General features: G+C 35.2%; 1 protein-coding gene across 5 annotated transcripts in view; it reads right to left on the minus strand.

The window, feature by feature from the left end:
- Positions 1 to 14,648, minus strand: part of Rabgap1l (RAB GTPase activating protein 1 like) — a 663,388-nt gene that overhangs the window by 431,164 nt on the left and 217,576 nt on the right. For all 5 annotated transcript variants that reach the window (XM_047519817.1, XM_047519815.1, XM_047519816.1 and 2 more), the window contains exon 13: positions 12,208 to 12,358. In XM_047519817.1, the coding sequence (XP_047375773.1) occupies positions 12,208 to 12,358 (151 nt within the window). The remainder of the gene's footprint in view (positions 1 to 12,207; positions 12,359 to 14,648) is intronic.

Genomic DNA, 14,648 nt, shown 5'->3' on the forward strand with positions numbered 1-14,648 from the left:
TGAAAATTACCCACAAGGGAATGTTTCTTCTTACACGGTAGCAAGATCACTCTGTACAGAGTTCCAGAAACAGTGCCAGCGGGAAAAATATCTGCTCCCTTGCTGAGTCTGAATATAACATCTACTTAGAAAAGGAGTGTCTAAAGGAAGGGCTGAGCACCACACGCATGCAGCAACACTTAGCCTCCTCCGCGGCCTCACGTGCACCAATGAGAGCACACTGAGAACCCGCCAGCATCCCGACCACCAGCCAGACAAGCGCTGCCATGAGCTCTCAGGCCGCAGCTTCCTAGGGACCACCACTTCAAAGTCCAGTAAGGACTGCTTGAGGCTTAGTCTCTGAAGGTAAACTAAGTACCTCTAAGTACTGATGGAAACTTTGATAAGTCTGCAATTTTATCACAATAAAAAGAAAAAATATTCTCCAAGCAATTTTCAAATTAGAATTAGAAATCATAGATTAATTATTATTGGTAACCCCAGTTTCTACTTCTGATCCTGACATACATCTTCCATTTGACCTTGAGTTGGGTAAACTTTTGGACTTCTATGTTAACTATAATATCATTATGGGAAATCAATATAATCTATACAGGTAACAAAATTTAATTAATAAATGACTTCAAATCAATTCTTAAAATTAATGTGTTAAATGAACATACAACAATACTTGAAATAAGGCGAATATTTGAGTAACTAAATTGTGCAACTTTATACAAATTCACATACCCACTGTTCAAAAATAAATAAAAATAAACCCAAAGATAATAAACTTGAATAAAAGCAACTGGTTGCAGGATTGATGTGCAAGACAGTCTTATTTCTATCAGATGCATCACATATAAAATAGTGGCATTTCTGGTTTAACAACTTAGCTTCCTTTGTTTAAACAAACTATGAGTTAGAACTGCATCTACCTATTAAAAAGCAATTACCCCATCATTCACAAGACTGCCCTGGCAAGTGTGCCATGAAGTTTGTAAACATTAGACTGTGTGGTGGCAGCAATCACATGCACAAGCTTTACTACCCTGAACTATAACTGATTTCAGGTAACAGCACAGGAAATGGATTCCCCAAAGGGCTATAACTCAACTCAAGCTGGCTTCTTAAAAATATGTTCAGTGTACTGTGATTCAGTGGGTGAGGATGAAAGGGTGGGAGAGATAGTTACAACCTATACTGTTTAGTTCTTACCTCTCCAACTACTTGTCCATTTAAAAACTGATAAATCTCTGTATGTGTATTAAGACAAACTTCAAAAGAGATAAAATTGTTAATAGTAATATTTAAAACAATTATAAAATTCTTAGTAGTTCTTAATCACTTATCATTGCTAAATTCGTAAAGACCTGGTATGATGGATATAATCATCACCATAAAAATACAAACCAGATTGGGAAAAAATACACATACCACATATGTAATGCACATACTCTCATGAAATTAAAATCCTCTTTTTGAATAGTACTTCCCTAAGACTTCGGCTAAGCCAAATAAACTGTTATGGTATTGGAAATGTCAATATGGTTTAAATAACCAAATTCACCTATAGTTAGACTTTTTATTTTGGTCTTGCATTACAAATTTATACATGTTTGTTTACATTTAAATATATTCACACACATGTTCAAATGCTGTCTACTAGGATTATTTCTAAGTAGATGATTTGTCCCAGGATTTAAAAAACATGGTAAGATTAAAAGTTTAAAAGTCTTACACATTGGCCAAAACATTCCAATTCCAAAATTACTGCTTTTATGTAAATTTACATCCAAAAGAAGTACATTAACTATCAAAGTTTATCACTACAAAATAAGGTCTGCTAAAAATCTTTAAATTATTGCCTTCTATGGGACATTGGCAGTTAAAGAATGTTGCTACAAGCTGAAATGCAAGTAGCCAGGTCTACAGATTTTTTTCTGTAAAACAGCCTGAGCAAGCAGCTGATGAGCAGTTTCCTTTTTAATTAGAGTTGCTTCCTGATTAATTAGTCCCAGAACGCTTAATGCAAGACTACACAGTGCCACTGGGACTGAACAATGATTTCCCTCCTGGTCATAGTTACACATCATCTTTTCCCCAGGATTAAGTTCAATCTATTTTCTGTTCAAATGGGAAAAGGTCTTTTCACAGCATAAGTGAATTAGAAAAACTGCAGCTCTATATCAAAAGATGTATCATTAATCTCAACAGGAATACAGAATATGTATATTATCTAGGGAAATTCAGTAAATCCTTAATGTAAGGTTCTGGTGTAGTTTACTTAGAATATCTTAATTTGAAATAGTTTATAATAAAGATCAATTACCATTTTGAATGCAAGTTCAGATTTATGGGACTGAATGAGATTTAAATTTTGTGAACACAACCAAACCACTCCTACAAATACTTTAGCTTTTTTTTTTTTTTTTTTTTTTTTTTGGTGGCGGAGGGGGTGGGTACTGGGGATTGAACTCAGAAATATTTGAGTGTTGAAACACATCAAAGTCAGAAGATCTGAGGGTCCCAAAATCTAAAGTAAGAAAGCTATAGCAACTTCAGTTAATAGGTCACTGTGGAGAAATAGCACCTTGCTTACAGGTCTACATACCCACTGTACAGATGGGCAGGAAAATTAGAATAAGATTTCAATCCAAAACTGCCATTCTACTTTCTCACACAAGAACTGAAGACTTAAAAGAATCAAATGGAAATTGCTCCTTTTCACATCATTTTTGCAGGTATCAAGATAAAAGCTTCAAGACGCTGTCTTCAAAACATTAGTCATCTATTAAAAGATTAAGCAGTTTCCATACACATGTCAGAGCTCAGCTTCTCGAAGGGTAGAAGTGATTGACTTCTTCTGACATAGTAACAATTAAAGCTCTCTTAGGGAACAGTGCATGCATACCCATGATATCCTAAATCAGGAATAATAAAGTTCTCATCAACTTCAACCTAGACTCTTTACCACTCATGAAAAAAATTTGTGTACATAAAAATTGAAGGTAGCCATGTGCTCAATGGAAATATTACCAATAAAATAAACTATGAATCTAGATAAAGTAAAAATTTACTATAAAAGGAAAGGTCACTAAATCAAGAATCCTAATAAATTGCTATGATATGATTATTTTAGTTGGAAAAATTGATTCGATCTTCATATTTAGTTTGAATCAAACTAAAGAATTAAAATAAATGAATAACATTAGTTAAATCAAAAGCCAGCTTACAGAATAAGACTTAAAAGTATAAACAATTTTGGCAGCATAAATAATATCCCAATTATGATATTTATACAGTATCCTTTTTAATAAACTCCAGAAATTTTACATAGGAACTGCATTTTGCCAAGGTCAAAATAACCTTAAATATACTCAGTGGTCTTTTGGGTTTTCCTTTCATTTTTTCTACGTGATGGGAAAACAAAGTAGGACCCAGGAACTGAGATCCCAGCAGGGGAGCCACTACAGGTCAAGCTTCGGAGTCTGTTTCTGTGTGCATACTAACAACTACGCCTTTCATAAAGAATAAGTGAAATCAGGTAATTCTGAAAAAACTAGAAAAATGTTAAAAAGATAACTTTTCGATAACTAGTTTTCTGTCTGGTCCCTGGGAGCTATTCATTAAATATGATGAGAAAAGACATCAATTAATCAGGTATGGTATATGATTTGATGTTTTCTATAAAATAACTCAAAATTCATAACTTCTTATCAATTCCTTAAATTATAATATCATACTCAATTAATTCTTCCTTTTTTTCTTTTTTCCATTTTCTTGGGGGGGTGGGTTTTTGTTTGTTTTCTTATTTATTTTTAATCACAGAGTACTGCCCTACAGAGTTTAATTCATTTAATCATTCAATGCCTGTTCATTAAGACCTAGGGCCTGAGGATACAAAGTACAACAAAATGACAGTTTCTCCATGATTACACAGCCTACTACTATCTTGCCCTTTTAAAAATCAACTAAAATCTCCACAATGAGAAAGCAGACGTATCTGAGAAATCCACAGAGGACAAATATAAGACGTTTCAGAACCACATTATCAACAGTTACAAAAGGGAGGCAGCTAATTACGAGAATGGGAGACAGGATGGAGAGACAGAAGACAACTGTAAAGACATCAAGTGAAAAAGAGAAGATAATGAGAAAGTGATTCATGAGCTAATCAAGCAAGAAGCTGCGAAATGAAACAATTACCAAACGCAAGGAGAAAGGTATAACATGTTGGGTGGAGATTAGGAAGGCAGATTTTGGGGACCAGTTTCATAGGTATATGCTACCTATCCCCTCTTTTACCTTGATACCTATTAATGGTAAAGATATCTAAACAAAAATTTGAATGAAAAGATAAATCAAAGCATAAGTCCTGCAAAAAACTTATCATATGACATTACCCAATAAAACATAAATAACATTCTACAGATATGTGCTAAAGCCAATAAAGTTATTATGAAACTGGGATCCAAAGTTACAATCCTAGACTCTTAAAAATTTATGAGATTTAAAAGATATCATTTTTTTCCTTTTGTTTAAATCTCTAGCTATAAAGATGGCTAGCGTTATATAACAGTACAGATTCTATTATGCCACAGAATGATCTATGCTCAACAAGAACATCAAGTCTTCCCTCAAAACAGTATATGCCTAGTCTAAATCTGTAATATGAAATTTTCTCTTAACGTACCTCAAAACCTAATACTTAAAGGATAATAAAAATTATTTACTAACTAAACATGTCACTTAAGTACATAAAAATAATCAAGAATATATTTCAATTTTTACACAACATCAGTGCTGAGGAGTTGATGAGGAAACTGTTAGTTCTCACATTCACATATAATTATAGTTTCTATACATGTAGATATTACTATGGCGATAAGGGAAATATCGGGAGATGAGGACCAAAGAAATTTGATAAAAATAATAATAATAAGCAAAGGTATAATTATGTAATAAGAAAACAGCATCCTGGGAATGCAAATTGGTATGACCATTATGGAAGGTGGTATGGAGACTCCTCAGAAAACTTGGAATGGAACCACCATTTGACCCAGCTATCCCACTTCTCGGTTTATACTCAAAGGACTTAAAATCAGCACACTACAATGACACAGTCACATCAATGTTTATAGCAGCTCAATTCACAATAGTTAAACTATGGAACTAACCTAGATGCCCTTCAACAGATGAATGGATAAAGAAAAAGTGGTGTATATACATATACAATGGAATATTACTCAGCCTTAAAAAAGAATGGAATTATGGCATTTGCCAGTAAATGGATGGAGCTGGAGAAAATCAAGCTAACCCAAATAAGTCAATCCCCAAAAACCAAAAGTCAAACATTTTCTCTGATATGCAGATGCTAACCCACACTAGGGGGTGTGCCTAGGGAAGAACAGAGTTACTTTAGATTAGTAGAGAGGATTAAAGGGAGGGGAGGGGATATGGTGATAGGAAGTATAGTAGAATGAATCAGACATTATTACCCTGTGTACTTTTATGACTATATGACTGGTGGGATTCTACATCATGTATAATGAGAAGAATGAGAAATTATACTCCATTATATATGATGTATCAAAGTACCTTCTACTGTCATAAATACCTCATTAAAACAAATAAAAAATTTTAAAAAGGAAGCAGCATCTGACTGCCAGATGCAATGGCACTTGCCTATAATGCCAGCAAATGGGGAGGTTCAGGCAGGAGGATCGTATGTTCAAGGCCAGCCTCAGCAACTTGGCAAGGCCCTAAGCAACTTAATAAGACCCTGCCTCAAACTTTAAAAATTTAAAAAATTTTAAAGGACTGGGGATATGGCTCAGTGGTAAAGCACCCCTGGGTTCAATCCCTGGTACCAAAGAAAGAAAGAAAGAAAGAAAGAGAAAGAGAAACTATTATCCTTATTATGCAATAAAAGAAAAAGTAAAAGGTACATTTTCTTAAATAATTTTTCAATAATTCCTATTTCTTGAAAAAATATTTCCTGTAGCTGAATATATAAAGCATTAAGAAATACAACACAATTAGTATTCTCTTCTCCTTGCCCATATTATTATTTATTTGGTTATATTATTTTAGGTTAGTATATTTTAAAGAACTATAAATTTTTTGAAGAAACATCGGTAAAATACCTGAAAAAAAGCCTGAGGTTTTACAAATACCAACAATACAGACCCAGGTGGAATAACCTCATTCTATCAAAAAGCTCATTTCCTTCAACTAGACAAGGTTATGACAGAGAACAGAGCAGCTGTGTGATTAAGCAATGGTCTCTCCATGAAATCTAGTATAGAGAATTATTTGACTAACAACCTGCACAGAATCTTTAAGAAGTAAACCATGTAAAGAAAAAGTAAACATTTACTTGGTTAAATCATATAGAGAGTTTTATTTAGTTTTGAAACTTACCGAACAAAGAATTACATGAAGTGATACAATCATTTTACTCTTTGATTTAATATTCAGTAAATATTATCCAAACATAAGGAAACTACCAACTTAAACATTTCCCCCTGAGAATTTATAATATTATAATTATAGTACATTCTACTACCCAAGAGTAAAATTTTCTTTAGTTGGATGTTTTATTAAAAACCATCTGCTACAATAATGCACTGGAGAACAGAGTGAAGACAGACTTTACTATGAGTAGTACCAAGAATCTGACAGGAATAAACATGGTGAAGCTTTATCTGTTCATATGATGCCCAAGAAAGCAAAGAACTTATAGAATCTCAAAACAGGTCACTCTCCTGGCTGTTTTTTGTTTATTATTTCCCCCAAAAAAGGATTTTGGGCAGAAACCACTGAGGTTAACATTTGCAACCATTGCCTATTTTGCTCTCTCATACAAGTCTGGACAAATGATCTCTATCATTTATACAACTGGGCTGCTCCTTTGCCAGTTTACACTTGTTTTATTTTAGTCCATCAATGACATTTTTCAACTAATCAGTACCTGGCACACAATAAGTACTCGAATATTTTTGAACAGACACTGTAATTTTATTGGTTAAAATTCTATTACATCAGACGACCAATTAAATAATCTCTTATATAATTTTGATATGATATATATTTTCTGAGGATTTTCATCATGTACATTTGTTCTAACAGAAACTTTTATTAAGTTCTTCCTACTTAAGAAAGGGAAAAAGATTGATCCATGAATAAAGCATCTGTAGCTGGCCCACCAGGGTAGGAGTTGGGGAAGGAAAGAACGTACTGATTTTCATCTCCAAGGCAGGACTCTGGACAGCCCAGGCTGTCACTAATCAGCAGTTGAACCCTCACATAAGCCACTCCTTAGACTACATCCTCTCTCCTATCCTGCGCAGACATTTCTCAAGTCTGCAGATGATCTCTTCTGTGAAGTTTTCCTTGGCTCAACTCGAGTAGAGCGGACATTATTACTTCCTGTGTTCTGTGCACTTGATTAAGACACATTGTGCTTTCATCATAATGTCTTACTCTACCTATGCACAGATCTGGCTCTTCCTTGGCTACATTCCTCAAGGATATAAACCCTTTTTTTCTATGTAGCTCTAGAAATCAGAGTGTGGCTCATATACAATGCTCAATCAAGAGTTACTGAATGATAAGGGATTGGTATCCTAAATCTACAAAGACACTTACAACCCAACAATAAAAAGACAACCCAATTTTTAAATGAGCAAAACGTTTAAAGACACAATGCTCCAAAGAAGATTAGACAACTGGTCAACAAGTACATGAAAAGATGCTCATAATTAGTCATTGGGGAAACGTAAATCAAAATCCTAATAAGATGCCAATTCATATACACTGGGATGGCTATAAGAAAATAAAATAGGAAAATAAAAAGTACAAGTGAGGATGTGGAGAAACTGGAACTCTCATACATTGCTCCTGGGAACACAAAATAGCTCATCTGCTATGGAAAACAGTCGGCCAGTTCCTCAAAATACTAAAACATGGCAGCCATACAACCTGGCAGCTACACTCAAGAGAGCTAAAAACAAGTTCACACAAAAACTTGCACAAAAATGTTTGAGACAGCATTATTCATAGTACCCAAAAAGCAAATACATGTCTTCATCAACTGATAACTCTATAAGATAAAATATAAAATTTATATCTATGCACTAGAATATTATGCAGTCATAAAAAAGAATTAAGTACTGATATATGCTATAACCTAAATGAACATAGAAATCATTATGCTAAATGAAAGAAGCCACACATAAATGGTATTGTATGGTTCCATTCATATGAAAAATGAAGAACAGCTAAATCCAACAAAGTAGATTAATGGTTGCCAGGGGATGGGAGAGGGGAACTTGGAGATATCATGTTTATTTCTGCAGTGATGAAAATATTTAGCAATTAGATCAGCTGAGATGGTTATACAGCATTACATAAAAATTACTGAATTATACATTTAAAAATGATTAAAATGGTGAATAAGTAAGTTTTTAAGTTCTTAAGTTAGTTTTCAAAAACACTTTGTATTCCTTCTTTCCTTGCAACCTGGTCTCTGGTAGGCTTTTTATAAAGCAACAGTTTCTTCAAGCTGAACCAGTTCATGAACTGACCTTGAAATCTTGCCATTCCCTTAATAAGACAGGAAAAATTAGAGCAAGAGACTAACAGCCGCTGAACCACAACCAACAAGTGCCAAATATGCAAGTGCTTCCTACTGAAAATCTTCTGCATGTTTGTGTTCTTCCCACTGAGTGGTGGTAAACCCCAAAATACACAATACACTCTTGGCTACAAGCATTTGCTGTCTCATTTCTACTCTTAAGCATAGAAAAGTGAGAAAATCATTTTTAGAAATAATTACAGTATTCGTCATCTTATTATATTTGGCTATGATGTAAGGAAGACAATGAAATTAAATAAACCATTGTACTTCCCATCACAGAAATGTTACAACTTGAGAACTTGAATACAAGCACATGACCAAAGCAACGCATTTCTATATTGTCTGAAAGAAAATGATGTTTCTAATAAATTGTACTGTTAACAATAGAAATAACCTTATAAAGTTCATGTTGTCATATATTTCTAATTGAATGTGGAAATACTTATATTACAACCTTAATTATATATTGCTACTCAATCTCAAGTGGCAACTAGTAACATTCACCATTCTAAAAAAAAATAAGATTACATGTACTTTAAAAATAAATTATTCTACAACAGATCTCAACCACTGCCACTATTAAGAAGCAACCTATCCCAGTTATTGCTTCTTGCTTTTATTTCTTGTGCTATGGGAGTCCTGTTAAGGAAGTCTGATCCTAAGCTGACATGTTGAAGATTTGGACCTACTTTTTCTTCTATAAGATGCAGGGTCTCTGGTCTGATTCCAAGATCCTTGATTCATTTTGAGTTGATTTTTGTGCAGGGTGAGAGATGGGTTTAGTTTCATTCTGCTGCATATGGATTTCCAGTTTTCCCAGCACCATTTGTTGAAGAGGCTATCTTTTCTCCATTGCATATTTTTGGCCCCTTTGGCTAGTATGAGAAAATTGAATTTATTTGGGTTTGTGTCCGTGTCCTCTATTCTGTACCATTGATCTACCTGTCTCTTTTGGTGCCAATACCATGCTGTTTTTGTTACTATTGCTTTGTAGTGTAGTTGAAGTTCTGGTATTACAATTACCCCTGCTTCACTCTTCCTGCTAAGGATTGCTTTAGCTATTCTGGGTTTCTTATTCTTCCAGATGAATTTCATGATTGCTTGCTCTATTTCTGTAAGGTATGTCATTGGGATTTTAATTGGAATTGCATTGAATCTGTATAGCACTTTTGGTAGTATGGCCATTTTGACAATATTAATTCTGCCTATCCAAGAACATGGGAGATCTTTCCATCTTCTCAGGTTTTCTTTAATTTCTTTCTTTAGTGTTCTGTAGTTCTCATTGTAGAGGTCTTTCATCTCTTTTGTTAGATTGATTCCCAAGTATTTTAATTTTTTCAAGGTTATTGTGAATGGGGTAGTTTTCCTAACTTCTCTTTCTGAAGACTCATCACTTACGTATAAAAATGCATTAGATTTATGAGCACTGATCTTACATCCTAGTACTTTACTGAATTCACTTATGAATTCTAGAAGTTTTCTGGTGGAATTTCCCGGTTCCTCTAAATATATAATCATGTCATCAGCAAATAGGGATAGTTTGAGTTCTTCTTTTCCTATTCATATCCCTCTAATTTCAAACTAAAAAGGTTTCTCTCAGCAAAGAAAACTATCAGCAATGTGAAGAGAGAGCCTACAGAGTGGGAGAAAATCTTTGCCACTCTTACTTCAGATAGAGCACTAATTTCCAGAATATATAAAGAACTCAAAAAACTCTACACCAAGAATACAAACAACCCAATCAACTAATGGGCTAAGGAAATGAACAGACATTTCACAGAAGAAGATCTATAAGCAATAAACATATAAATGAAAAAATGTTCAACATCTCTAATAATAAGAGAAATGCAAAATCAAAACTACCCTAAGATTCCATCTCACCCCAATTAGAATGGCGATTATCAAGAATACAAGCAACAACAGGTGTTGGTGAGAATGTGGGGGAAAAGGTACACTCATACATTGCTGGTGGGGTTGAAAATTAGTGCAGTCACTCTGGAAAGCAGTGTGGAGATTCCTTAGAAAACTTGGAATGGATCCACCATTTGACCCAGTTATCCCACTCCTCAGCCTATATCCAAAGGACTTAAAATCAGCATACTACAGAGATACAGCCACATCAATGTTCATAGCTGCTCAATTCACAATAGCCAGATTGTGGAACCAATCTAGATGCCCTTCAATTGATGAATGGATAAAGAAACTGTGGTATATATATATACAATGGAATATTACTCCGCCATAAAGAATGATAAAATTATGGCATTTGCAGGCAAATGGATGAAATTGGAGAATATCATGCTAAGTGAGATAAGCCAATCTCAAAAAACCAAAGGACGAATGATCTAGCTAATGAGCGGATGATGACACATAATGGGGGGTGGGAGGGAGGTAAGAATGGAGGAAGGAGAGACTATAGAGGGAAAAGAGGGGTGGGAGGGGTGGGGGGAAGGAAAAAATAACAGAATGAATCAAACACCATTACCCTATGTAAATATATGATTACACAAATGGTATGCCTCTACTTCGTGTACAAACAGAGAAACAAGATGTATCCCATTTGTTTACAATATAAATAAATTAAAAAAAAGAAAGAAGCAACCTAAAACAGAGAAAGGTCACTGTCCTCCCAATATCTATTCTCTTTCTTCTTGTTACAGAATTCTGGTCAAAGGATATAGGTGGAGTCATGGCTTGGGCTTAGGGGAAAACTCTTTAAAAGGGCAAGAGGCTTGATTGGCTAGTTCTAATTTGCATCATTTTGCTATTAAAATATAAAATTATCATCATGAGTAAAGCACTTTGCTGCGTTCCATGAGTCATTTCTGCAAACTAACAAACCTCAGGGAGTCTGTGGGAACCCTCATATTTGTAGCCAGCTCATCTGAAGTCAGGAGGGTCCTGGGGAACCCACACTTAGGCAAGTCTCTGATGTAAAATGAAGTAGCACACGTGTACAGCCTCTGTACATCCTGCTATATATTTTAAACCATCTCTAGATTACTTATATTCCCTAAATTAATGTAAATACTATGTAAGTATGGATTACACTGTATTGTTTGAAGAATAATGCCAAGAAAAAAAGCTATAAATGTTCACTACAGAGATAAGCTTTTTTTTCCCCCAATATTTTGGATCCACTGATGCAAAACCGAGGATACCAAGAACCAATTGTATATTTAATTAGGTAAATAAAAATTATAAAGTCAGGCTAGGGTTGTGCCTTAGTGGTAGAGTGCTTCCCTCACATGGGTGAGGCACTGGGTTCAATTCTCAGCACTGCATATAAATAAGTGAAAGAAACAAAGGTCAATCAACAACTAAAAAAATATTTAAAATAAAAAAATTATAAAGTCACTTAAATAAAAATATGAAATCTAGTTATAAATTGCTCATAGATGATTATGGACACTGCTTATCACTAATTAACAAGTATTCAAAACAAAAAGCAGAAGTATTAAGTGCACAGCATCAAAATAGTTTATTTTTAAAGAAGTTCAAAGCATTTATTACTTGTGGGAGCTATGAAAAACCAATACCTTAAGATGTTGCTCCATGAAAATAATATGAAAAGGGTGTCCTACCTTTGTGATAAGAATTCGGTATCTGTCCAGCATCGCCTGGTTGTCATGGCAGCCTGCTAGGAGCTGCCATACTTCTGCCCTCAATGCTTCTGGAACACCACTCTTCACCAAAGTGGACAGCCCTTTTGGTCGTGCACCAAGGTTACTGTGCCTGAGGAAAGAAAACAAGCCATTCATATTCCCTCTACCACTCCTCAACTGTTGTTGCTATGGAAAGTACATTTACTAGTCTACATTAAAATGTGAGCCTGGAGGGGCTGGGGCTGTAGCTCAGTGGCAGAGTGCTTGCCTAGCACATGTGAGGCACTGGGTTTGATCCTCAGTACCACATAAAAATAAGTGAATAAAATACTGTGTCCATCTACAACTAAAATATATAGAGAAAAACAATGTGAGCCTGGAAGTGCGCATGGTGGGGCATCCCTATAACCCCAGTGACCTAAGGCAGGAAGATCTCAAGTTCAAGGCCAGCCTCAGCAATTTAGTGAGGCTGTCTCAAAACAAAACAAAAGGACTGGGCATGCAGCTCAGTAGCACAGCACTCCTGGGCTGTCCAATTCACAGTACCGCAAAAGGAAAAAAAAAAAAAAAAAAGTGTAAGCCTGGGTCAAGAGAAAAATGACCAAGGCATGAAACAACAGTAGGTTCAAGGTCTGTGGCATCTTTGACTTTTTTCCTCAAGTCAATCTTAGTCACTGGTTACTGATGAGCCATGTTATTCAACCTTAAGAGAAAGCTTTTTCTTCCTCTCATGTGCTTTTTAAATCATCCCATGAACTTATCAAAATAATGAATGTTCATTACATGTTTCTAAGCAGTATTTCAAGGAGTAAAAAGAAACATCTGAATCCCCTGAGACGAATGTTTGGTAGGCTGGCCAGCAGGCTAGTGAGTGGGTGTGGCAGGGGATGGGCTCAGGAAGGGATACCGAAGTGGATGCCAGGCCTACCCCACCGTGACTGCACTCTCTTCCCTGAGCCAAGCATGAAAAGCAGGCTCCATGGTACAGAAGGCGTGAAACAGACATAGTTTGTTTCCTGTACCCACATCCTTACCCAATGTTCCCCTGGGAAGTCCATATCTTGATCAGCTATCTTGGAATTCTGTTTCAGCACATGAAGGATCTTCCAGATTAAAAATTATCTAAGGTGAAGTTCTTGGTAAGAACAGTTCATTATTTACACTTTGGCATTTGTCTGTGGCCTTTTTTTAAGTGCAAGAGCTCCATAACCTCACTTTCAATCGCCAGAACTATACAATCCCACCTTGCTGGGCGAACACACTTATGAGCATTACCCATGCTCAAGGGTGTTTAAAATCGGAACAAAGGTGAATGTTTCTTGTCCTAAAATCAATGATCATATAGTATGTATGACTCCATGATAACCTGCCACCTGATCAAAAAACTGAATCACAGTTCCAAGTCTCACGTAGCTCCACTACTCATCCTATTCCTGGTGCCTAGCTTAAACTTAGAGCTACATTCTATGCTTTATTGCTCAAACTTTGCTCATGTTTTTGACCTTGTAGAGCTGACCCTGGTGCCAGAATCAGGACTCCAAACCTTGATGATGCATTCTGCCTTGACCGACTCCAGGCTCTGGTTTCAAGAGACACGCCTGAAAGTCATGGAATCCACATGTCTGTTTTCCAAAATTGGTGTCCCACCTACTTTTCTAGATCATGCACACTCCTCCATCTCCAGCACAGAACCCGGTTTTGGCATGCCCTTCCTCTGACACAAGATGTTCAATGTTTTTTCCCCCATGCTGCCATAATCTGGATATCTTGGCAAAACCTATACTCATTTCCATAACTTGAACAAGTTCAAGTAAACTTGTCTCATAAGCATTTAAATAAATCATCAGATTTATACCCATTCTGTTTTTAGCTAGCTAAACTTTGTATTGTTGGGTTAGAGAACCCAAGCTGATAATACAGATGGGCTTAAATCAACCCAAAGTAAAAAGAGATAGAGCTTACATGATTTAAGATTATTAAAGAACATAACTACACTAGTGACAAAATCAGATCTCAAAATAGTACATAGATATGATTTTAAATATACATATTCTTAAACCTACTTTTAAACTTGCACAGGAAAAGAATATGGATCAGTATACTCCAAAATATCTCTGTAACAGAATTAAGAAAGGGGCCATTTTAATTTCCCATAGTGCATAAAATATGTACAATGATCTTAAATTATTTTATAATCAAAAAATAAATGATTTCTTTAGATTTCTCTCATGGATTTAAATTAAAGTATCATTTCAGCTAATTAGGAAAAACAGGATAATTAAATATAATCCAAAAAATATGCTAAGTAGAAGTGTATTAATTATTCTTGAAAAGAGGTAAAGCTCAGCAAACCATTTGATACCCAGAACTTCCTTCCAGCTACCTTTTCTTCACTATCCAATTAAATCTGAGATTATCAA

The sequence above is a fragment of the Sciurus carolinensis genome, chromosome 12, assembly GCF_902686445.1.
Source record: "Sciurus carolinensis chromosome 12, mSciCar1.2, whole genome shotgun sequence".
Taxonomy (NCBI): domain Eukaryota; kingdom Metazoa; phylum Chordata; class Mammalia; order Rodentia; family Sciuridae; genus Sciurus; species Sciurus carolinensis.